General features: G+C 51.9%; 2 protein-coding genes and 1 pseudogene across 4 annotated transcripts in view; 1 reads left to right on the plus strand and 2 right to left on the minus strand.

Moving 5' to 3' along the window:
• Positions 1 to 24,584, minus strand: part of MAD2L2 (mitotic arrest deficient 2 like 2) — a 407,166-nt gene that overhangs the window by 352,655 nt on the left and 29,927 nt on the right. The window lies entirely within an intron of this gene.
• LOC126953530 (inositol monophosphatase 1-like) lies at positions 4,149 to 7,034 on the minus strand (annotated as a pseudogene).
• MIIP (migration and invasion inhibitory protein) lies at positions 7,976 to 22,849 on the plus strand. Of its 3 annotated transcripts, XM_050788653.1 has the most exons (11): positions 7,989 to 8,037; positions 9,215 to 9,270; positions 10,175 to 10,366; positions 10,620 to 10,964; positions 11,351 to 11,435; positions 19,827 to 19,935; positions 20,017 to 20,075; positions 20,574 to 20,703; positions 20,841 to 20,937; positions 22,077 to 22,201; positions 22,522 to 22,849. In XM_050788653.1, the coding sequence occupies exons 2-11, from the start codon at positions 9,226 to 9,228 to the stop codon at positions 22,616 to 22,618; spliced, it is 1,284 nt and encodes a 427-aa protein (XP_050644610.1). In that variant the 5' UTR covers positions 7,989 to 8,037; positions 9,215 to 9,225; the 3' UTR covers positions 22,619 to 22,849. The 3 variants fall into 3 exon arrangements, with proteins under 3 accessions (XP_050644597.1, XP_050644604.1, XP_050644610.1); XM_050788640.1 differs by lacking the exon at positions 9,215 to 9,270 and having other exon boundaries at positions 7,976 to 8,037; positions 22,077 to 22,211; positions 22,547 to 22,849; XM_050788647.1 differs by lacking the exon at positions 9,215 to 9,270 and having other exon boundaries at positions 7,981 to 8,037; positions 10,172 to 10,366; positions 22,077 to 22,211; positions 22,547 to 22,849.

Below are 24,584 nucleotides of genomic sequence, written 5' to 3' on the forward strand. Positions count from 1 at the left end.
CAGCTAATTTTGGTATTTTAGTAGAGACGAGGTTTCACCATCTTGGCCATGCTGGTCTGGAACTCCTGACCTTGTGATCCACCCGCCTCGGCCTCCCAAAGTGCTGGGATTACAGGCATAAGCCGTTGCGCCCGGCGTTTTTCTTTTGTTTAAGGGTCCTCAGGAGTAGATATGGGGGTGGCTAGTCAGTTTCCCCACCCCTACAGCTGTCCTCTCAGCTCTGGTGCCACCCAGTGGCCACCCTGCTCTCCCACAGAGGCCACAGCTCAGCTGATAGCAACCTCATCCTTCCAGATTCCCAGGGCACACACTTGGGGCATCACCCATGAGTCCGCGGTCACATGTGCTGCACCTAATCTGTCACCTGCTGTCTTCCAAGTCTATCAACCCTGCCCAGTTCCTCACCTCCATCACAACCATCAGCCCAGACCCAGGTTCCTGCTCTTGCCTTGTCCCTGCCTATCCTTGCCATCCTGTGGCTGTTTCAAGGCAGCAGCCAAAGACTTTCTTAGGTAACAAAAAAAATGAATCATTATGGTTTTTTTTTTTTTTTTTCCCAATCCACAAAACAAGTAGTTTCTGTCATCAACAAGATGTTATGTACAACCCACTAAATTGTTCACAACACCATCATCCTGGGTGATGAGCCATAGTTTGAAAAAGGGTCTTCTTGCCTTATGCAAATGCTGCTTAGTTATTCCCAGTCAAGGCTAGCCTCATACCTGTGCTTTCTCTGACTACCTCATCTGTCCACTGGGGAATCTGAGAGGCTGGAAGTTTTAACCCTCTGGTAACAATGTCCCCATTTAATCACAAAAAGTAGGTAGTCAGGAATGTATCACTGTGTCCCAAGCACTGGGGTGACAGCCCAGGCAGCTCTCTCAGAGAGCATCTGGCTCATACATGGCTTCAGAAGCAGGGCCCTCACAGATGTCAGCTAAGTTGTTCACTGGGTCCTCAAGTGGATGGTTTCCTGTCTCTAAGTGGGACTCTTAGGCTTGAGATAAGAACAGCCAACTTTTTTGAGTTTAGCATGTGTCAGACATTCATATGCATGAGCCCTAATCTCAAAATCCAATGGTCTATTTTCCCTAATTTCCTCAAATGAGGAAGTTCATGATTTCAGCAAAATATTTGTGCACCTACTCTGGGCTAAGCATGGTTCTAGGCATTGGGAATATAGCAGTAACTAAGGTGGATAAAAATCTGCCTCTGGGGCTGGGCGTGGTGGCTGATGCCTGTAATCCCAGCACTTTTGGGAGGCCAAGGTGGGCGGATCACAAGGTCAGGAATTAAAGACTAGCCTGGCCAACATGGTGAAACCCCATCTCTACTAAAAATACAAAAATTAGCCAGGCTTGGTGGCGTGTGCCTGTAATCCCAGCTGCTAGGGAGGCTGAGGCAGGAGAATTGCTTAAACCTGGGAGGAGTAGGTTGCAGTGAGCCGAGATCGCGCCATTGCACTCTAGCCTGGGCAACAGAGGGAGGCTCCCTCTCAAAACAACAACAACAACAACAACAGAAATCTCACTCACTGATTAATAACCTTTTTCAATTACAAAGAAAAACAACATATTCGCAAAACTCCCTAACATCAGGAGCCATCAGGCAAATGATCCCAAGTCTTGATTTACAAACCAAACCCTTATGCCTCTGATCACATAGAGGACTGGTTCTTACAAACATTTTTTTTTTTTTTGAGATAGATTTTTGTTGGCTGGAGTGCAGTGGCTCTATCATGGCTCACTGCAGCCTTGACCTCCCAGCCTCAAGTGATCCTCTCACCTTAGCCTCCCGAATAGCTGGGATTAAAAGTGTGCGCCGCCCATGCCCAGATAAGTTTTTTGTTTTTTGTAGAGACGAGGGGTCTCACTATGTTACCCAGGCTGGTTTCGAACTCCTGATCTCAAGTGATCCTCACATCTAGGCTCCCCAAAGTGCTGTGATTATAGGCGTGAGCCACCATGCCTGGACACAAACATTCTTTTTCTTTTTAAAATTTAATTTAATTTTTAAAATAGAGAATGTATGTTGGCTGGGCATGGTGCCTCATGCCTGTAATCCCAGCACTTTGGGAGGCTGAGGCGAGACGATCGCTTGAGTTCATGAGTTTGAGACCAGCCTGGGCAATCTGGCAAAACCCTGTCTCTGCAAAAAATACAAAAATGAGCCCAGCATGATGGTGTGCACTGGTAGTCCTAGCTACTCCAGAGGCTGAGGTAGGAGGATCACTTGAACCCAGGAGGTGGAGGCTGCAGTGAGCTGAGATTGCATCACTGCACTCTAACCTGGGCAACAGGGAGATGCTGTCTCAAAAAAAAAAAAAAAAAAAAAAAAAAGAGATGGGATCTCACTGTGTTGCCCAGGCTGGCCTCGAATTCCCAAGCTCAAGTGATCCTCCCGCCTCAGCCTCCCAGAGTGCTGGAGCTACAGGCATGAGCCACCACACCCAGCCAACAAACATTCTTTTCTGATAAGCAACTGCAGAACTTAAGCTAGTTTCAGCCAGCTTACGGAAGCTGTGAACAAACTATTTAGCCATTGCACATGAGCTCACCTCTTCTCATAAATATGTATACAGCTTTTCCCTCAAACCTGCTAAATATGTATGAATACGGGCCCTGTGAGGCATAAAACCCAACCTGTCCTTTCTCTCTTGGAAGAGAGCACCTTCGGTGCACGCTGCAGACCGTCTCTTCCTGGTTTGCAAACAAGTATCAACAAGAAAGTGCTCCTTTCTACTATTTAGCCATCTTGGTGATCTTTTAGACAACATTGTGAGTATTTCTGCTAGGAACGTTAGTGTTCAAATCTCTGTGTAGGCAGATGTTTTCATTTTTTGCAGGTAGATATCTCAGGCTGGACTTGGGCCATATGGTAAATTTATGTTTAACTTCTACAGATTTTGCGAAGTGTTATACTGTTTTATATCCCCACCAGTAATGCGCATGGGTTCATATATATATATATATATATATATATTTTTTTTTTTTTTGAGACAGTCTTACTCTGTCACCCAGGCTGGAGTGCTGTGGTACAATCGTGGCTCACTGCAACCTCCACCTCCCAGGTTCAAGCCATTCTCCTGCCTCAGCCTCTCGAGTAGCTGGGATTACAGGCGCCTGCCACCACGCCTGGCTAATTTTTTTGTATTTTTAATAGAGACAGGGTTTCACCATGTTAGCCAGGCTGGTTTCGAATTCCTGACCTCAAATGATCCACCCGCCTCAGCCTCCCAAAGTGCTAGGATTACAGGTATGAGACATTGTGCCCGGCCTACAGTGAATCTTTAACTTTACACACCATCACTTTAGATCTATACATCGATATGTAGTGGTATCTCATTGTGGGTTTAATTTACATTTGCCGCCGGGCGTGGTGGCTCAAGCCTGTAATCCCAGCACTTTGGGAGGCCGAGACGGGTGGATCACGAGGTCAGGAGATCGAGACCATCCTGGCTAACAAAGTGAAACCCCATCTCTACTAAAAAATACAAAAAACTAGCCGGGCGAGGTGGCGGGCGCCTGTAGTCCCAGCTACTCGGGAGGCTGAGGCAGGAGAATGGCGTGAACCCGGGAAGCGGAGCTTGCAGTGAGCCGAGATCCGGCCACTGCACTCCAGCCTGGGCGACAGAGCGAGACTCCGTCTCAAAAAAAAAAAAAAAAAAAAAAAAAATTTACATTTGCCTAGTGAATGGATCCCAGAACAGGAGAAAACTTAGGCAGACTGGGATGGAAGCTGGAACTAGAGGCATTCGTGGTGGATAAGGATGCTGTATGGAGTCTCTGGCAAGCCTCAGTTTTTATGATGTTCGGCATCTTTTTATGTGCTTGTCATCTGTATTTTTCCTTTGGTGAAATGTCTGTTCAATTATTTTGCCCATTTTAAAAATTGGGCTGTTTTATGAGTTTTGAGAGCTCTTTATGTAATCTGGATATAAATTCTTTGATACATCATTTGCAAATATTTTCTCCAATCTTGTGGTTTGTCTTTTCATTTTTTTTTTCTAAAAATGGAACAAGTTCCAAATTTTTAATCTGGACAAAGAGAATTAAAACCAAGTATATCATACTTCCAAAACACATATCCATCGGCGAGTCAGCAAATCTGGGGAAAAGCAACTGGAATTGACTATGAGGCTGCTGGAATTAATCTTCATCGTCTCATTGCAAAGGTACTACCTGAATTCCTTTGGCTATCCTTTCTGTTAATATTATTTGCAGCAATTACTCTTAGTGACATCAAATCAAATGATCCACCTGTAACATCCATTAGCATGCCATCAGCTTCAGTAACAATAATGCTAACTCCTGCAAGAGCCCAGCAGTGAATTCCCATTGCATAATATGCATCTGCTCCTCCAATTGCCACAAGGCAAACAGCTGCCGTTCCAATACTCCGGATCCCATGAACAGGAATGCAAAAAAACTTTTCCATGTTAGAAAGAACAATTCTTACAGTCTCTGGTGTTCTGGAAGAGCCCAATTCAGTCACCAAGAGTGGTTTGGTAATATCTTCTTGTTGTGAAACCTGTAGTTTTTGACCATTACAAAAGGCACATCTTATCTCCCGCATAACTGTATACAACTCCAAATTATATCTTTTTATTTACAGCAAAGCCGATTGAAACAGCTACAAAAGGAAATCTATGTACAAAGTTAGTTGTTCCATCAATAGGGTCAATGATCCATGTGGGGTTGTTAGTTAAGGCACTTTTCTCCCCGCTGCCACAGATTCCTCACCAATGAAACTGAGATGGGTACTTTTCTTTTATGGAAGAGATAAGCATTTCTTCAACTTTTTGGTCCGCAGCAGTTACCAAATCAACTGGAGAACCTTTCGGTATAACATTCATTTCATTTCTTTTTTTTTTTTTTTTTTTTTTTTTTTTTTTTGAGACGGAGTCTTGCTCTGTCGCTCAGGCTGCAGTGCAGTGGTGTAGTCTCGGCTCACTGCAAGCTCCGCCTCCTGGGTTCACACCATTCTCCTGCCTCAGTCTCCCGAGTAGCTGGGACTACAGGCGCCAGCCACCGTGCCTGGCTAATTTTTTTTGTATTTTTAGTAGAGATGGGGTTTCACCGTGTTAGCCAGGATGGTCTCGATCTCCTGACCTCGTGATCCGCCCGCCTCGGTCTCCCAAAGTGCTGGGATTACAGGTGTGAGCCACGGTGCCCAGCCTGATTTCATTTTTTAGAGCATCACAAACTACCTCTCCAGCTCATCTTGCTAGAGTTACTGCATAATCCATGCATTCCTGCCAAGGATCAGCCATCTTCTTGAGTCGGAGGGGTTCCTGCTAGTTCAGTGCCTGGTGTTAATCACTCTCAGCTCTTCCGGAGGTAGAGGGGCTGCCTATCTTCTTCTCATTCTGTTTTTTTGTTTGTTTGTTTGTTTTAATTTCAGATGGAGTTTCCCTCTCGTTGCCCTTACTGGAGTGCAATGGTGTGATCTCGGCTCACCACAACCTCCACCTCCTGGGTTGAAGCGATTCTCCTGCCTCAGCCTCCCAAGTAGCTGGGATTACAGGTATGTGCCACCATGCCCGACTAATTTTGTATTTTTTTTTTTTTTTTTTTTTTTGTTTTTTGAGACGGAGTCTCGCTCTGTCGCCCAGGCTGGAGTGCAGTGGCGCGATCTCGGCTCACTGCAAGCTCCGCCTCCTGGGTTTACGCCATTCTCCTGCCTCAGCCTCCTGAGTAGCTGGGACTACAGGCACCCGCCACCGCGCCCGGCTAATTTTTTGTATTTTTAGTAGAGACGGGGTTTCACCGTGGTCTCGATCTCCTGACCTTGTGATCCGCCCGCCTCGGCCTCCCAAAGTGCTGGGATTACAGGCGTGAGCCACCGCGCCCGGCCTAATTTTGTATTTTTATTAGAGATGGGTTTCTCCGTGTTGGTCAGGCTGGTCTCGAGCTCCCAACCTCAGGTGATCCCCCCGCCTTGGCCTCCCAAAGTGCTGGGATTACAGGCGTGAGCCACTGTGCCCAGCCAATTTTTGTATTTTTAGTAGAGACGGGGTTGCGCCATGTTGCCCAGGCTGGCCACCACGCCCGACCCCAGTTTTTCTAAGTTTTATAGTTTAGGTTCACAACTAGATCTATGATTCATTCTAGGTTAATTTTTGCATATGGGTTTTTGTTTGTTTGTTTGTTTTGTTTGGATGAGTGTGTGGATATCCAATTATACCTGCAACATTTGTTGAAGACACCATCTTTTCTTGTTTTTCCAAGTTTCCACACACATTATTGATAAAATACATTTTTTGCGGCGGGGGGGGGGGGGGGCGCTGGGTGTCGCTGGTCTGTAACTCCTTACCTCAAGGGATCCACCCACCTCAGCCTCCCAAAGCGCTGAGATTACAGGCGTGAGCCACCGCCCTGGGCCAAAGGCATTATCCTTTCTCCACTGAATTGTGCTTTCATTTTTGTCAAAAATTAATTGCCCACATATCGGAACTCTTTATTCTGCTGCATTGATCTATTCGTCTATCTGGACACCAATACTATACTTTCTTTTTTTCATTTATTTATTTATTGAGACAGGGTCTCCCTCTTTGTCAGTCAGGCTGGAGTGCAGTGGTGCAGTCTCAGCTCACTGTGGCCTCAGCCTTTTTGGCTCAGGTGATCCTCCCATCTCAGCCTCCCGAGTAGCTGGGACTACAGGCAAGTGCCTGGTTCATTTTTTGTAGAGACGGGGTTTTGCCATGTTGCCCAGGCTGGATATCTTTTTTTTTTTTTTTTCTTTTTTGAGATGGAGTCTTGCTCTGTCATCCAGGCTGGAGTGCAGTGGCGTGATCTCAGTTTACTGCAACCTCCACCTCCCTAGTAGCTGGGTTTAAGCGATTATTGTGCCTCAGCCTCTGCTGGCCACCTTGCCCGGCTAATTTTTTTTTTTTTTTTTTTTTTTTATTCAGAGTCTCGCTCTGTCGCCCAGGCTGCAGGGCAGTGGCGCAGTCTTGGCTCACTGCAACCTCCGCCTCCCGGGTTCACGCCATTCTCCTGCCTCAGCCTCCCCAGTAGCTGGGACTACAGGCGCCCATCACCATGCCCGGCTAATTTTTTGTATTTTTAGTAGAGACCGGGTTTCACTGTGTTAGCCAGGATGGTCTCGATCTCCTGACCTCATGATCCGCCGGCCTCGGCCTCCCAAAGTGCTGGGATTACAGGCGTGAACCACCGCGCCCGGTCTTGCCTGGTTAATTTTTGTATTTTTAGGTTTACAGGCGTGAGCAACCGCACCCGGCCCCAATACTACATTTTCTTGTTTACTGTATAGTCCTTATCTTCCGGCACAAAGCAGGCACTCTCTAAAAACCTGAATGAAAGTATGAAGCAGGCCGGCCGCGGTGGCTCATGCCTGTAATCTCAGCACTTTGGGAGGCTGAGGCGGGCGGATCACGAGGTCATGAGTTCGAGACCAGCCTGGCCAACATAGTGAACCCGTCTCTACTTGGAAAAAAAAAAAAAGCCTGTAGTCCCACCTACTCGGGAGGCTGAGGTAGGAGAATCGCTTGAACCCGGGAGGCAGAGATCGTGGTGAGCGGAGATCGCGCCACTGCACTCCAGCCTGGGCAACAGAGCGAGACTCCGTCTCCAAAAGAAAAAAAAAAAGTATGAAACGATAAGTACAATGCAATGAGTCGCCCGCCGCCTGCCAAACCTACCCCGCAGCTCCAGACTGCCGCCTGCGCCGAGCCTAGGCCACCGAGCCTGACGGAAACTGCCGCTCCTGAACGCGTATCCCAGTCCCGCAGCTGACCAATCGGAGCCCGCCCTTCCGGGGCCCGCCCCCTTCCAGGAATCGACCTCCGGACCGGCCTCGAAAATTGACCAACCGGTGTAGTTCCGCTCTTGGTCCCGCCCCCCATGTTGAAACTGCAGCTTCGGATCGCGGAGTAACGCTGGCCAGGCGTCGCGGCCCTGCCCCTCACCTGACCAATCAGGACGGCCGGCGGAGGCCCAGCCCCCCAGCCGGCGACCCGGGGCGGTTCAGGCGGCGGAGGCGGCTGCTGCGGCGCGAATTGGAGGATTCTGCCCGGTGAGTGAGGGGAGGCGGCACTGAGGTGGAGCGGAAGGGCTCTGCAGCAGGTCCCACGTGCATTCCCGCGAGGGGCTCGGGGGCTGCAGTGGAAAAGAAGGGGAGGCTGCGTCTGCCCCTGCCGGGGTCCCGCCTCGGCGTCCGCCCGCTGGGCCTCTGTTACTTCTGCGGCCCTGGTGTTTCTGGAGCGTCGCTTTCCCGGTGCCTCTGCTCAGCGTTTCCTTTCCAAAGCGCGACCGGGGCCAGGGGAAGGCAAGGCCAGCTGTGCCCTTTGACCCCGTGCGAAAGCGGCGACCCTCTGATACAGGGGTGTGGCCCAGAGCTACTTGGTCAGTTAGGGGTGGGGGCCGGGATCTTTGTCCTACGAATCAAGCAGTTGGCCCCCCTTGACTGCATCTCCGTGCCCCCCAGCCCTGTGGGGTCATATACGTGTGGGAGGGTCCCTGGGTAGTAGGCTTCTTTCTGCTCCAGACCTTGCACCCGGTGATCCTGAGGATACTTGGAGGTGGGGGGCAAGGGCTGGGAGGAGGAGGCGGAGTTTTCCCAGGCTCCCCCACACTTCCAGGGAAAGGCTTTCCAAGAAACCTGAACTCATCTACCCTGGAGTCAAATTTGGTTCAGATCTTGCCTCTTGCTAGCTGTGTGACTTGAGGCAAATTGCTTAACTTCTCTGAGCTTTGGTTTCTTCATTTGTAAAAAGAAATTGAAGGAGGAAGGGAGGGCAGGAAAGGAGGAAGAATCCCTTTTGAAGCCTGGTTTGTATTGGGTTCACCAGTTATAGAGCACGGTTGTCCAAACCACTGCTTAGGAGGTGGAGGCTGCAGTGAGCCTGGAAAAAAAGGAAGCATGACCTTGCCCCAGCCATTTTGGTAATAATAGACGTTTATTGAATGCTTACTGTGTACCACTGTAAGCACTGTATTAAGTAAGCATTGTGCTAAGTACTTTGTTTTTTGTATTTTGTGTGTGTGTCAGTCTTGCTTTCACCCAGGCTGGAGTGCAATAGTGTGATCTCTGCTCACTGCAACCTCTGCCTCCCAGGTTCAAGCGATTCTCCTGCCTCAGCAGCCTCCTGAGTAGCTGGGATTACAGGCACCCACCACCATGCCTAGCTAATTGTTTTGTTGTTGTTGTTGTTGTTGTTGTTTTTGAGATGGAGTCTCACCCCATCACACAGGCTGGAGTGCAATGGCGCGATCTCGGCTCTCCACAACCTCCGCCTCCCAGGTTCAGGTGATTCTCCTGCCTCAGCCTCCCGAGTAGCTGGGATTACAGGCGCGCGTCACCACGCCCGGCTAATTTTTGTATTTTTAGTAGCAACAGGGCCTCTCGCCATGTTGGCTAGGCTTGCCTCAAACTCCTGACCTCAAGTGATCTTCTGCCTCAGCCTCCCAAAGTGCTGGGATTACAGACGTGAGCCACTTGGCCTGTTTTTTTTTTTTTTTTTTTTTTTTTTTTTTTTTTTTTTACAGTGATGTGACCATGGCTCACTGCAGCCTGGGCCTTCTGGGCTAAAGCGATCCTCGAGTAGCTGGGGCCACAGACGAGTGCCACCACGGCTAGCTAATTAAAAAAAAAATTTTTTTTTTTTTTTTTTTTTGAGACAGAGTCTTGCTCTGTCGCCCAGGCTGGGGTGCAGTGGCCGGATCTCAGCTCACTGCAAGCTCCGCCTCCCGGGTTTAGACCATTCTCCTGCCTCAGCCTCCCGAGTAGCTGGGACTACAGGCGCCCGCCACCTCGCCCGGCTAGTTTTTTTTTTGTATTTTTTAGTAGAGACGGGGTTTCACCGTGTTAGCCAGGATGGTCTCGATCTCCTGACCTCGTGATCCGCCCGTCTCGGCCTCCCAAAGTGCTGGGATTACAGGCTTGAGCCACCGCGCCCGGCCAAAAAAAAATTTTTTTTTTTGTAGAAAAAAATGTGTCTACAAATGTTGCCCAGGCTTAACATGCTTTCTTTAATTCTAACAACAATCGTATGAGGTAGGTACTGTTGTCTTCCAGCAGATGAGGAAACTGAGGCACAGAGAAGTTAAATAACTCACCTGAGGCAGTACAGTTAAAAAGTGTCAAATGGGGGTCTCTGGCACCACAGGGCACCCTACTGAGCCCTGTGTCCTGCTCTCTTGACTTCAAGTAGAAGAGCTGGGGCAGGAACCCAGCCCTGAGGACATCCTGTGGCCCAGGGGCAAGTGACACCTGCTGCAGGAGGCCCAGGATGGTGGAGGCTGAGGACCTGGCGCAGCTGCGGCTGCTCAACCTGGAGCTCCTGAGGCAGCTGTGGGTGGGGCAGGATGCTGTGCGGCGGTCAGTGACCAGGGCAGCCTTAGAGGTACGTGCCTGCCTTGGGAACCCCAGAGGAAGTGGCTACCTGACCTCAGGCCAGCATCCAGGCTTCTGGGCTCATCTTGTTCAACACCCCCATTTTACTGATGATGGGATATTGAGGGCTGGGGAGGGAAGAGACTGGCCTTGGTCACTGCTGAGGCCAGAGCAGGATGAGGACACAGGCCTTGGTACCTGGCGTAGGACCCGTGGGTATGTTCTGACAGCCACTCCCTGGGTGACCCCGCCCCTCTCTCCAGTCAAGCCTGGAATCCAGCAGCTACAATTCAGAGACTCCATTGACCCCAGAGACGTCCTCAACTTCCTTGAGCACCTCCTGCCCACGGGGCCGGTGTCCTGTGTGGAGCTCACCAGATGCCTGCCGAGGGGACCCCCGTGATGTGGCCAGATCGGGGGTGGCCTCTCTCCCACCTGCCAAATGCCAGCACCAGGAGTCCCTGGGCCGACCGAGACCCCACTCAGCACCCTCCCTGGGCACCTCAAGCCTCAGGGACCCAGAGCCCTCAGCGGGGCTAGGTGATCCAGGACCCCAGGAGGCACAGCCCCCGAGGTCCATCCTGGCTCAACAGAGCAAGCTGTCCAAGGTAATGTGGGAGAGCGGGACATCTGCTGATGGGAGGAGCTTCCTTGGGCCTCAGTTTCCCTATCTGACACATGTGCTTGTGGGCAGCCTCCCTTGCAGAACAAGAGGCTCCTGGGAGATACTGTGAGTTGGGTCTGGCTCAGCCTAAATGCTCGCTAAGCGGTAGCTGTGAGTTTCTCAGCACTTTGAGAAGAGGCCAGGCTTTGTTCACAGCCACACATAAAGTGGGGTCAAACATTTCCCTTCTTGCTCTTGTGACCTTGGCTGAGCCCTGGGCTCCAAGTCAGGGTGTAAGTTGAGACACAGTCTCTCTGTCCCTCGAGGTGTGGCTTCCTCTGGGCCAGGCCTCCTGGCTTAGTCCTTGCCCCTCTGTGCTTCCCTCCTCAGCCCAGGGTGACCTTCTCTGAGGAGTCTGCAGTTCCTGAGAGGAGCTGGCGCCTCAGGCCATACCTGGGCTATGACTGGATTGCAGGTAAGGCCTGTTGCTGCCCGGCACACACTTGGCCTGGGAGTGGGAGGTGGAGGCCTGGGCTCCTCCATGCTCCTATCTCAGCCTCCACCCGGTGCTGTTGCTTGTTTCTCTGATGACCGTGCCATCCTCCTTGGGGAGCACCCAATTTTTTTTTTTTTTTTTTTTTTTGAGACGGAGTCTTACTCTGTTACCCAGGCTGGAGTGCAGTAGTGCGATGTTGGCTCACAGCAACCTCCACCTCCCAGGTTCAAGTGATTCTCGTCCCTCGGCCTCCCGAGTAGCTGGGATTATAGGCGAGCACCACCACGCCTGGCTAATTTTTTGTGTTTTTAGTAGAGATGGTGTTTCCCCATCTTGGCCAGGCTGGTCTCAAACTACAGAGCTCAAGATATCCACCTACGTTGGACTCCCAAAGTGCTGGGATTACAGGAGTGAGCCACCGCCCCCCACAGCCACCTTTTTTTTTGTTTTGTTTTGTTTATTTATTTATTTATTTATTTTTGAGATAGAGTCTTGCTCTGTCGCTCAGGCTGGAGTGCAATGGCGTGATCTCGGCTCACTGCAAGCTCTGCCTCCCGGATTCATGCCATTCTCCTGCCCCAACCTCCTAAGTAGCTGGGACTACAGGCGCCCGCCACCATGCCCAGCTAATTTTTTTGTATTTTTTTTTTTAGTAGAGACGGGGTTTGACCGTGTTAGCCAGGATTGTCTCATTTCCTGACCTCGTGATCTGCCCGCCTCGGCCTCCTGACCTCATGATCTGCCCACCTCAGCCTCCCAAAGTGCTAGGATTACAGGCATGAGCCACTGGGCTGGCCTATTTATTTATTTATTTATTTATTTTGAGACAGAGTTTTACTCTCGTTGCCCAGGCTGGAGTGCAATGGTGTGGTCTTGGCTTACTGCAACCTCTGCCTCCCAGGTTCAAGCGATTCTCCTGCCTCAGCCTCCCAAGTAGCTGGGATTACAGGTATGCGCCACCACGCCCAGCTCATTTTTGTATCTGTAATAGAGATGGGGTTTTACCATGTTGGCCAGGCTGCCCTTGAACTTCTGACCTCAGGTGATCTGCCCACTTCAGCCTTCCAAAGTGCTGGGATTACAGGCATGAACCACCATGCCTGGCCTTTTTTTTTTTTTTTTTTTTTTTTTTTGCTTTTTAAGAGAAGACAGGCCAGGCACAGAGAAGTTAAATAACTTGCCTGAGGCAGTACAGTTAAAGAGTGTCAAATGGGGTTCTCTGGCACCACAGGGCACCCGGTAATCCCAGCACTTTGGGAGGCTGAGGCAGGTGGATCACGAGGTCAGGAGTTCGAGACCAGCTTGACCAACATGGTCAAACCCCGTATCTACTAAAAATACAATAATTAACTGGGCGTGGTGGTCTGGGCCTGTAATCCCAGCTACTTGGGAGGCTGAGGCAAGAGAATCGCTTAAACCCGGGATGCGGAGGTTGCAGCGAGCCGAGATCGCGCCATTGCACTCCAGCTAGGGTGACAGAGCAAGACTCCGTCTCCAAAAAACAAACAAACAAAAAAAATGAGACAAGCAGTAGTGAGAAGAAGGGGGAAAGAGTAGAACAAAGAGTTTGGTCTGTCACTGACTGTGAGTAATCAATCGCGATAACTCACTACCTTCACACCAGCCTCTGAGCACCTTCTGAGCCATGCCTGCTCTCTCAACCTCCGGCACAGAGACGGTGCATCTGTTGAATGAATGAATGAGTCTCAGCTGCCCTATGTTTGAACATTGGTTATTTGCCAGGCCCCTGCACAACTCCATACCAATGCCAGCTCTTTTCACGCTACTGTCCAGCTCTCCCCAACAGCAACTTCAGCTGCCTTCTGGCTGGTTTCCTCCTGGCCTATATCCCATTGTCCTTTGCGCTTGTGCGTGTGTGTGTGTTTGTGTGTTTGTGTAAATACATAACATAAAATTTACCACTGTAGCATTTTTTTTTTTTGAGGCGGAGTTTCACTCTTGTTGCCCAGGCTGGAGCGCAGTGGCACGATCTCAGCTCACCACAACCTCCGCCTCCCAGGTTCAAGCGATTCTCCTGCCTCAGCCTCCCTAGTAGCTGGGATTATAGGCATGTGCCACCAGGCCCAGAGACGGGGTTTCTCCATGTTGGTCAGGCTGGTCTCGAGCTCCCGACCTCAGGTGATCCATCCGCCTCGGCCTCCCAAAGTGCTGGGATTACAGGCGTGAGCCACTGCGCCCGGCCTAGCATTTTTTTTTTTTTTTTTGAGATGAGGTCTGACTCTTGTTGCCCAGGCTAGAGTGCAATGGCGTGGTCTCTGCTCACTGCAACCTCCGCCTCCTGGGTTCAGGCGATTCTCCTGCCTCAGCCTCCGAGTAGCTGGGATTACAGGCACCTGCCACCACGCCTGGCTAATTTTTTTTTTTTTTTTGGTTTGAGACAGAGTCTTGCTCTGTCACCCAGGCTGGAGTGCAGTGGCCAGATCTCGGCTCACTGCAAGCTCCGCCTTCTGGGTTTACGCCATTCTCCTGCCTCAGCCTCCCGAGTAGCTGGGATTACAGGCGTCCGCCACCACGTCTGGCTAATGTTTTGTATTTTTAGTAGAGATGGGGTTTCACTGTGTTAGCCAGTATGGTCTCGATCTCCTGACCTTGTGACCTGCCTGCCTCAGCCTCCCAAAGTGCTGGGATTACAGGCGTGAGCCACCGGGTGCTGCCTAATTTTTGTATTTTTAATAGAGACAGGGTTTCACCATGTTGGCCAGGTTGGTCTCGAACTGACCTCAGGCGATCCACCCACCTCAGCCTCCCAAGTGCTGGAATTACAGGTGTGAGCCACCACGCCCAGCCACCTGTAGCATTTTTTAAGTGGACTGTTAAGTGGCATCAAGTATGTCCACACTGTTGAGCTATCATTACTACCATCCGTCTCCACAATTTTTCATCTTCCCAAAAACCTCTCTCCCCATTAAATAATTACTCCTATTCCCCCTCCCTCCAGCCCTGGACAGTCACCATTCTACTTTCTGTCCGTATGAATTTGACTCCTCTAGGAACCTTATATAAGTGAAATCATACAGCATTTGTTCTTTTGTACTGGCTTTTTTTATTTAACATAATGGCCTCAAGATTTATTCATGTTGTAGTGTGTGTCAGAATTCCCTTTCTTTTATTTATTTATTTTTTTGTTTTGTTTTGAGACAGAGTCGCACTGTATCGCCCAGGCTAGAGTGCAGTGGTGTGATCTCGGCTCACTGCAACCTTCACCTCCTGGGTTGGAATGGTTCTTGTGCCTCAGCCTCCCGAGTAGCAGGGATTACAGGTGTGCGCCACCACACCCAGCTAATTTTTGTATTTTCAGTAGAGATGGGGTTTCACTATGTTGGCCAGGCTGGTCTCGAACTGCTGCAGTCAAGTGATTCTCCTGCCTTGGCCTCCCAAAGTGCGGGGATTACAGGTGTGAGCTGCTGTGCCTGGCTGGAATTCCCTTCCTTTTTAGGGCTGAGTGACATTCCGTTGTGTGTAGATACCACATGTTGTTTATCCATTCATTCATGGATGGACACTTGGGTGGTTTCCATCTCTTGACTGTTGGGAATAATGCTGCCAGGGACGTGGTTGTGCACTGTCATTTTTGACATAGCAGCCAAAGGATATTTTTAAACATGGAAATCAGATCATGTCACTCCCCTGCTCAAAACTCCCCATGGACTTTTCCCAGCACTTACTGTAAAATCCAAAATCCCATTCTAGACTTACGAGGCATGATCTGGCCTCTACTGGCCCCATGATGATGTGACCTCCTGTCTTTCTTTCTTCTAGCCTTGTGGCCTCCTCTTTTTTTTTTTTGAGATGGAGTCTTGCTCTGTTGCCCAGAGTCAAGTCCAGTGGTGTGATTTCTGCTCACTGCAACCTGCGCTTCCTTGGTTTAAGCGATTCTCCTTCCTCAGCCTCCCAGGTAGCTGGGATTACAGGCATCTACTACCATGCTCGGCTAATTTTTGTGTTTTTAGTAGAGACGGGGTTTCACCATGTTGGCCAGGCTGGTCTTGAACTCTTGACCTCAGGTGATCCGTCCACCTCGGCCTCCCAAAGTGCTGGGATTACACGCATAATGGGGTGACCACAGGCGTGGCAGGACCAGAAAGGAGGCCACGGCCAGGCATGGTGGCTCACACTTGTAATCCCAGCAATTTGGGAGGCCGAGGTGGGCGTATCACTTGAGGTCAGGAGTTTGAGACCAGCCTGGCCATCATGGTGAAACCCTGTCTCTACTAAAAATACAAAAACTAGCTGGGTGTGGTGGTGGGCATCTGTAATCCCAGCTACTCAGGAGGCTGAGGCAGGAGAATTGTTTGAATCCAGGAAGTGGAGGTTGCAGTGAGCAGAGATCAAGCCACTGCACTCCAGCCTGGGTGACAAAGTGAGATTCTGTCTCAAAAAACAAAGACAGGTGCATTGTGGAGTTGCTGGGAGCAAGTGGTGGCGGGGACACAGGCCCTGCACTTGAGTACTTCCTGAACTCTCAGCTCACTGCCCTCCTTCCTGGTTCTGGGAAAATGGAGGCATCTGTCCCAATGCCTGCTCTTGGTCCATGCGCTCTGCTTCCCTGCCTTGCCCAAGGTGACCGTCCACGCTGCCACCTGGGCCCTGGCCCTGCTGCAGCGTGCTCCGCCCCTCTGCTTCTGGCTCCTCCAGGGTTTGCTTCCTGTGATCCTCTCTCTCTCTGTCCTGCATCCTCATCCTGCCCCTCAACATGAACATGAACATGAACATGCAGGAAGCATTCTGGGAGCTGGTTGTATCTCATGCTCCCTGCACCAGGCACTGCTCCAAGCTCTGCTCCCTGTTCCTCCCGCTGACTCCTTTGCCCTTCACAATAAGCTTATTAGGTAGGCGCCACCATGGTGCCCATTCACAGATGGGAAGGCTGAGGCCAGGTGAGACAGAATCTTACCAGCGGCTCACATCCAGTCGGGGTAAAGCCGCACCTGTTATTTCTCATCCCGATGCCACATTTCTACCTTTAGCCCACATTTGCTTCCAGTGACTGCCTATTGTCTCGATAACAAAACTTCCTCTTCAAAAGGGCTGTCTAGCCTCATTGCCTTTAATTCTCTCCACTACTATTTTTTTTTGAGATGGAGTCTCACTTTTTCACCCAGGCTGGAGTGCAGTGGAGTGATCTCGGCCCACTGCAACCTCTGCCTCCTAGGTTCAAGTGATTCTCATGTCTCAGCCACCTAAGTAGCTGGGACTACAGGCACGTGCCACTACGCTCAGCTAATTTTTGTATTTTTAGCCAGAGACAGGGTTTCGCCATCTTGGCCAGTCTGGTCTGGAACTCCCGATGTCAAGTGATCTGTCTGCCTTGGCCTTCCAAAGTGCTGGGATTACAGACATGAGCCACTGTGTCCAGCCTCCACTACTGTTTCTTAAATCAGGCTTCAGCTCCCAGCATTTCATCAACGTGGCCCTCCGTTGGGTCATCAGTGGCCTCCGTGGTGCCAACTCCCCAGCTGAGCCCTCATCCACACCTTCCTTACCTTTGAGCAGCAGGGGACACGGTGGTCACTCCCTCCCTAAAGCACTTTCTCCCCTAGACTTCTAGCCCCATGCTTCCTGGCTCTACCCCATCTCTGTTGGTGCTCCTTCCCAGGCTCCCGGGGAAGGAAAGGTCCTTGTTCTGAGCACTACACCCCTAGGCCTGGGATTCAGTCTTCTGACTCCTCTCTGTCTTCCCTCTTCCCTCTATGATCTCCCAAGTGCTGAGGCATTTGACACTTCCTCTACTTCTCCATTTTGTATCTCTAGCCCACATCTCTCCTCCGAATTCCAGACTTGTATATCCCGCTGTCTTCTCCACATCACCATGAAGTTTTTAACCTTCTGTCCGAAATCAGGGTCCTCATTTCCACGCCATCTGCTGTGCTCCTCCTGCAGTCTTTCCTGTCTCCACAAATGGCAACTCCACATACTAAATAGGTCAGGCCATTACCTTGGGATCGACCCTAATTCCCCCCTCCTTTTCACACCATCCTCATCTAGTCCATTAGCACATCCTGTTGACCCTGCCTTCAACATACTTTTAGAATCCGATTATAGATGCTGCTGGATTTACCATATAGCTACATCCTGATACACCCAACGTAAGTTGAAAATACTGTTTAGTCAAAAAGGCATATAAGGCCAGGCGCGGTGGCTCACACCTGTAATCCCAACACTTTGGGAGGCTGAGGCGGGCGGATCACTTGAGGTCAGGAGTTCAAGACCACCCTGGCCAGCATACTGAAATCCCATCTCCACTGAAAGTACAAAAATTAATTGAGTGTGGTAGCACCCGCCTGTAATCCCAGCTGCTCGGGAGGCTGAGGCAGGAGAATCGCTGCAACCCCGGAGGCGGAGGTTGCAGTGAGCCGAGATCACGCTACCACACTTCAGCCTGGGCAGCAAAAAAAATAAATAAATAACCAAACCAAAACAAAAAGGCATTTAATACACCTAACCTACCAAACATTCTAGCTTAGCTGAGCCTACCTTAAATGTGCGCAGAACACTGACATTAGCCTACAGTTGGGCAAAATGATCTAACACAAGCCTTTTTTATAATGAAGTGTTGAATGTCTCATGTAACTTACTGATGTTCTGAATGTGATCACTTTTGTGCCATTGTAAAGTTGATAAATCATAACTTGAAAAATTCTGGCCAGGTGTGGCAGTGGCTCACGCCTGTAATCCGAGCACTTTGGGAGGCCAAGGCAGGTGGATCAGGCCAGGAGTTTGAGAACAGCCTGGCCAAGATGGTGAAACCCCTTCTCTACTAAAAATACAAAAATTAGCTGGGCGCGGTGGCGCATGCCTATAATTCCAGCTACGTAGGTGGCTGAGACATGAGAATCTCTTGAACCTGGGAGGCAGAGGTTGCAGTGAGGTGAGATCGCTCCACTACACTCCAGCCTGGGCAACACAGTGAGATTCTCTCTCAAAAAAGTAAGAAAAGAGGCCGGGCGCGGTGGCTCAAGCCTGTAATCCCAGCACTTTGGGAGGCCGAGACGGGCGGATCACGAGGTCGGGAGATCGAGACCATCCTGGCTAACACGGTGAAACCCCGTCTCTATTAAGAAATACAAAAAACTAGCCGGGCGAGGTGGCGGGCGCCTGTTGTCCCAGCTACTCGGGAGGCTGAGGCAGGAGAATGGCATGAACCCGGGAGGCGGAGCTTGCAGTGAGCTGAGATCCGGCCACTGCACTCCAGCCTGGGTGACAGAGCGAGACTCCGTCTCAAAAAAAAAAAAAAAAAGTAAGAAAAGAAACATCCTAAGTCGAATCATGCTGAGTTGGGGGCTGCCCCTGCCTGTCCCTAGCTGAATCCTAACTGATGCCTCTACTTCCCCTCACCTTGAAGCAGCCAGAGGAGGAGTCCTGTAAAAATATATGGCCTATGTGATTGTGTCCCTCCTGGTCCCCAAACCCTCCTTGGGCTTCTTAACCTCATCTCCTCCACCCTTACTCCCTTCCTGCCACTTTCCCCTCCTGGCTGTTCCTCAGCTGAACCACACATGCGCCCACCCTTTGCGCTTGCTCTTTCATCTGCCTGTGATGTCCTTCCTGGGAGGTCTCTGTGGCTCTTCCGTGTCTCTGCTCAGGGTCGTCACTCGGAGAGGCCTTCCCTGGCATGGCTGCCCTGCCATACTAGGCTCTGACTCTGCTCTCTTGCTTTCTGGCAGATGTCACCATTCAGTCTTGTCTCACGGATTTTTTTTGGTGGCTAGTTCATCTCTTGCCACCTTACAGTGTAAGACTCATTAAGGCCGGGGGCTTTGTCTATCTAGTTCCTGGCACATGAAACAGCATCTAGCCCTGTCATAAGGTCTCTGTTGGCCGGGCGCGGTGGCTCACGCCTGTAATCCCAGCACTTTGGGAGGCTGAGACGGGCGGATCACGAGGTCGGGAGATCGAGACCATCCTGGCTAACACGGTGAAACCCCGTCTCTACTAAAAAATACAAAAAACTAGCCGGGCGAGGTGGCAGGCGCCTGTAGTCGCAGCTACTCGGGAGGCCGAGGCAGGAGAATGGCGTGAACCCGGGAGGCAGAGCTTGCAGTGAGCTGAGATCCGGCCACTGCACTCCAGCCTGGGCGACAGAGCGAGACTCCGTCTCAAAAAAAAAAAAAAGGTCTCTGTCGATATTTTTCCCATGGATGGTTGGCTATGCATCAGGGTAGACAGACACTGAAACCAACCAACAGTCCCAGTGACTGGAGGGGCCCTCCTGGCCTGTTTGAGGCACAGTAGGGGTGAAGCAGGTGGCCTGGGGTGCCGGGCTGATCGTCTCTCCAAGCCTTGGCCGGTGGCCACACAGCAGCCCCCAGCCCCTCTCCCGTCAGCTGCCTGGTGCTTTGCCCACACCAGGGTCTCTGGACACCAGCTCTTCAATCGCCAGCCAGCCTGAGGCCTTCTTCTCGAAGCTGCAGGAGTTTCGGGAAACCAACAAGGAGGAGTGTATCTGTAGCCATCCTGAGTGAGCAGGGGTGGGCAAGGGTGGGCGAGGGTGGCTGAGCGGCTCTATCCCCCGGCCTGCTCATCCCCCTCGCCCTCTCAGACCCCAGGTCCTAGGCCTGCGTGACAGCAGTGGCAGCGGTGTGGAGGAAGACCATGAATGTGAGTGCGGGCCCTTGGCTAGGCCACTGAGTAGTCCAGCCTCGCGCTGCCCTGGCCTCCCCTGCCACAGAGCGGTTCCATTTGAGGTTTGGGGCCTGGGGAGGCCCCTGAGGTGTTGAGACTCATGGAGGGAGGCTTGCAGTCTGGACAGGGTGGCCAAGCCCTGGTAGGGGTAGGGTGAGCTAAGACCTGGCCTCCGAATTAGGGGCTGCCCTGCGTGGCCCCATCCCAACCTTCCCAGCAGCGCCTCTGTGCTGGTGGGACTCCATCCCAGCTCCTGAGAGCCCCGGGAGGATGTCCCTCCCCACCCCTTAGGGCGTGGGCCCCAGGTTCTGGGAGGAAAGGGGTTAGAAGGAAATGGGCCAACTTGCTTCCCAGAGGATTGGCAGCCTGTGTGATTGGGGGCCGCTGGGGGCAGCACCGGGCCTGGGGACCTGGGGACCTGGGGACCTGGGTTCCTGGCTCAGGGGGAGCTGCGGCTTCTCATGGGCCTCGCAGGCGTGTACTGTTACCGTGTCAACCGGCGCCTGTTCCCCGTGCCTGTGGATCCCGGCACCCCCTGCCGCCTGTGTAGGACACCACGAGACCAGCAGGGCCCTGGGACCCTGGCGCAGCCGGCGCAGGTCAGGTGAGTGACCAGAGTATTGGGACACCTGTGGGGACAGAGCCTGAACCACTGGTTTTAAGCGAGTAAAGATGGGCCTGGGCGTGGGCCCCCAACCGCCGGGAGGCTCCTCAGGGGTCCCCCACTGCACCCCTGTGCAGGGTGAGCATCCCGCTGTCCATCCTGGAACCCCCGCACCAGTACCGCATCCACCGGCGGAAGAGCTTTGACGCCTCCGACACACTGGCCCTGCCCCGGGTGAGCAGCCACGTGGGGCTGGATAGTGATGAGGGCGGGGCTGGCTCAGACTGGCCCAGGTCCCCAGGGAGGGTCACAGAGCAAGGCTGGGCTCGACAGTGGTGAGCACCCAAGTCTCTGGAGCACAGGCTGGGCCTCTTCCATCACCCACAGCTGTCCCTAAGGGAGGTAGGACCCCCGCTCCACTTACCCTGGGGCTTCCAGGGTGGTCTGCCTGTAGGCTGGCATGAAATGAACGGACCCTGTTTATTGCACTTTTGTGTACTGCAGGCACAGTCCTTAGGGGGCTTCTCTCAGGGAGCCCCCACAGCAGCCAGGAGGGCAGGCACTGCTGTACCCCCACCCTGCAGGTGGGGAGACCGAAGCGGAGTGGCAGGCGCCTTGCTGGAGGAGCTGGGATTTGAACCTAGGTCTCTGTGCTTCTTTTTTTTTTTTTTTGAGACCGAGTTTTGTTCTTACTGCCCAGGCTGGAGTGCAGTGGCACAATCTTGGCTCACTGCAGCCTCCACCTGTAGTCCCAGCTACTTGGGAGGCTGAGGTGGGAGGATCACTTGAACCCGGGAGGCAGAGGCTTCACTGAGCCGAGATCTCACCACTGCACTGCAGCCTGGATGACAGAGTGAGACTCCATCTCAAAAAAAAAAAAAAAAAGAAAAGAAAAATGTCCTTTCCTGTGTCTCCAGGTCAGGATGGGAGCCCAGTGGCAACTCCGCCTGACTCCTAAATTGAGAGTAGGGCAGCTGGGGTCAGAGGAGGAGAAGGATACAGAGGAAAGTCAGTTTGCTGGTCCATGAAATGGACATAACAGCGCCATCCTCAGGGATGTTGGTGGCGAGGTGGGGCTGGTCAGTGAAGCAATCCATGTGGGCGCTTGGAGAGCCCACAGCAGGAAGCGCCCTGTGAGTGTCACTGTCACCATCCTGTCCTCCTCCTATTTCAGCTCTTAGGGCCCCAGGGATGGCTGGATCTGCCAGGATAAGGAAGGAGAGACCTGGGGTAATCTTGTGGGTAGACACAGGCCCTGCCCTGGTGGGGGCCTCCTTCCTAATGGGGGGCACAGTCCCTCCCTGATGGGGGTCTGCCCAGACAGCGGGGAGCCTATCCCAGGCCGGGCACCTTTAACCCCTTGCCTTCCACAGCACTGCCTGCTGGGCTGGGACGTTTTCCCTCCGAAGTCTGAGAAAAGCTCAGCCCCCAAGAACCTGGACCTCTGGTCCTCTGTCTCCGCTGAGGTCCAGCACCAGAAGCTGTCAGGCACCAGCCCTTTTCGCCTGGTATGGCCCAGATCACATCCTAGCCTGGGGTGCCCCCCAGAGGGACAGAGACCTTGGAGCAGGCCTGGCGACTGCAGAGCCCCCTGGGGGGTAGGATTGGGGTGGGGAGGATAGAGCCTGGGGGTGTCCCTCTGCAGGGGTCCAGCCCTCTGGCCCTGACCCTAGCCATCCCCCGGAACTCCTCCGCTCCCTGCCGCCTGCCCTGCTCCACCCAGGAAGGCCACCCTGACTGCAAGATCCAGGAGGGAATGTGGCTGGAACTGGAGATGACCTGTCTCTTTCAAGTGGCCCCCCCTGAAACTTCCCTCTTCCCCATCCATGCCTTGCCAATGCAGGTGCCGCCCCCCACCCCGATCTGGTCAGTGCCCCAGGTCCCTCGGCCCCACGTCCCACGGCAGAAGCCTTGAGGACTGACTCCTGGAGGAGGACAGCATTCCCGCCGCCTCCAGCCTCTCACCTCTGGCAGGCGCACCCAGGAGATGGAAGCCCCTGCCCGCCCCGCTCAGGCCCGGCTGTCCTAGGTTGGGCAGGTGGGTGGGCCCAGGCTTGTCTGCTGCCTGGGTTCCAGAGAGGAAGGACCCTGGGGTGGAGGGTGAGCGATTCTGTGGAAATTTTAAAATAAAGCTCAGTGCTCTGCAGCTCAAGTCCCACGTGTGCTGGTTCCATCCTGCTCATGCACTTGGGGCCCAGAAGGCACTCTGGCCTCTCAGCCTGCCCTCCTGGCACCTGCAGAAGGAAGACATTGTGACCACCGGGACTGGGCAGTGTGCGTGCGTCACCATGAGGGTGGCTCCTTCCGCACATCCCCAGCTCTGGGTAGTGGCCTCCACCAGATGGGGGAGGGGGGTCCCCAAGGCAGGCTGGGCCAAGGTTTTTAAAAAGTCATTTCAGGCTGGGCGCGGTGGCTTACGCCTGTAATCCCAGCACTTTGGGAGGCCGAGGTGGGCAGATCACGAGGTCAGGAGATCGAGACCACGGTAAAACCCCATCGTTACTAAAAATACAAAAAATTAGCCAGGCGCAGTGGTGGGTGCCATAGTCCCAGCTACTCGAGAGGCTGAGGTGTAAACCCGGGAGGTGGAGCTTGCAGTGAGCTGAGATCACACCACTGAACTCCAGGTGACAGAGCGAGACTCCATCTCAAAAAAAAAAAAAAAAAAGTCATTTCAGCGAGGGCCTCTGCTGAAGCCGTGAGTCGTGTTGAATGACTCAGCTCTGTCGTTCCTGGTCCCAGAACTGGGATCCATTGATAGAGGTGCTCTCTGGAAGTCCCTGGGGTCACATGGCTCCTCCACCCAGCCCTGGGAGCCGTGGGTCATTCAGAGCCCCAGCAGGGACAGATGAGGAAACTGAGGGCTGGGCAGTGAGTCGGAGGCAAGGTTAGCAGAGCGCCCAGATGTCCAGTCTGGGAGAGTGGGCAGCGCCGTCTTTCACCTCTTGTACATGTTGGTTGCACAGTATGAAATTTCTGTTTTTATAAATGGAATAAATGCGGAAACGAGGCATGAACTTTCTCTAAGGTTTCTCGGCTTAGAGATGGAACTGGGCTGTGCTGTCCTGGGGCTTTTTCCTGGAGTTTATGAAGCTATAAAAACTTTTCCTTCTCTCTGGAGAAACAAAGTCTCTTTAAGTCCCTGCTTTCAATTATTTTGGGTATATAGAAGTGGAATTGCAGGATCAGAAGGTGATTCTGTGGTTTTTTATTTTTGAGATAGGATCTTACTTTGTCACTCAGGCTGGAGTGCAGTGGCGCCATCTCTGCCCACTGCAGCCTCGACCTCTTAAGCTCAAGTGATTCTCTTGCCTCAGCTTCTCCGGTAGCTGGACTACAGGTGCATGCTACCACGCCTGGCTAGTTTTTTTTGTACTTTTTGTGGAGAAGGGGTTTCACTATGTTGCCCAGGCTGGTCTTGAACTCCTGAGATCAAGTGATCCGCCACCTTAGCCTCCCAAAGTGCTGGGATTACAGGTGTGAGCTACCACCTCCGGCCAATAATTCTATTTTTAGTTTTTCGAGGAACCGCTATACTGTTTTACTTTCCGACCAGTGATGCACAAGAGTTCCAATTTCCCCTCATCCTCAACAGAACTTGCTATTTTCTGGTTTTTCTATAGTAGCTGTCCTAATGGCTGTGAAGTGTATTTCATTGTGGTTTTTATTTGCATTTCCCTAAGGATTAGTGAAGTTGAGCATGTTTTAATGTGCTTATTGGTCATTTGTATATCTTTTAAACAATAATTAATAGTCTTTAACTTTTAAGTTCAGGAGTACTTCTTTATTAGTTTATTATTTTTAATAGAGACAGGGTCTTGCTATGTTGTCCAGGCCTCAGGCTATTCCTACCTGGGCCTCCCAAAACACTGGGATTATAG

The sequence above is a fragment of the Macaca thibetana genome, chromosome 1 (genome assembly GCF_024542745.1).
Source record: "Macaca thibetana thibetana isolate TM-01 chromosome 1, ASM2454274v1, whole genome shotgun sequence".
Lineage (NCBI taxonomy): Eukaryota > Metazoa > Chordata > Mammalia > Primates > Cercopithecidae > Macaca > Macaca thibetana.

What these genes read in the sequence shown, in the direction of transcription:
- MIIP (XM_050788653.1), top strand. Translation starts at nt 9,226, where the DNA reads ATGGCGCGATCTCGGCTCTCCACAACCTCCGCCTCCCAGGTTCAG. An exon ending in AACAGAGCAAGCTGTCCAAG is followed by an intron (nt 10,965 to 11,350) that starts GTAATGTGGGAG and finishes TTCCCTCCTCAG; the next exon opens with CCCAGGGTGACCTTCTCTGA. An exon ending in AAGCTGTCAGGCACCAGCCC is followed by an intron (nt 22,202 to 22,521) that starts TTTTCGCCTGGT and finishes AACTTCCCTCTT; the next exon opens with CCCCATCCATGCCTTGCCAA.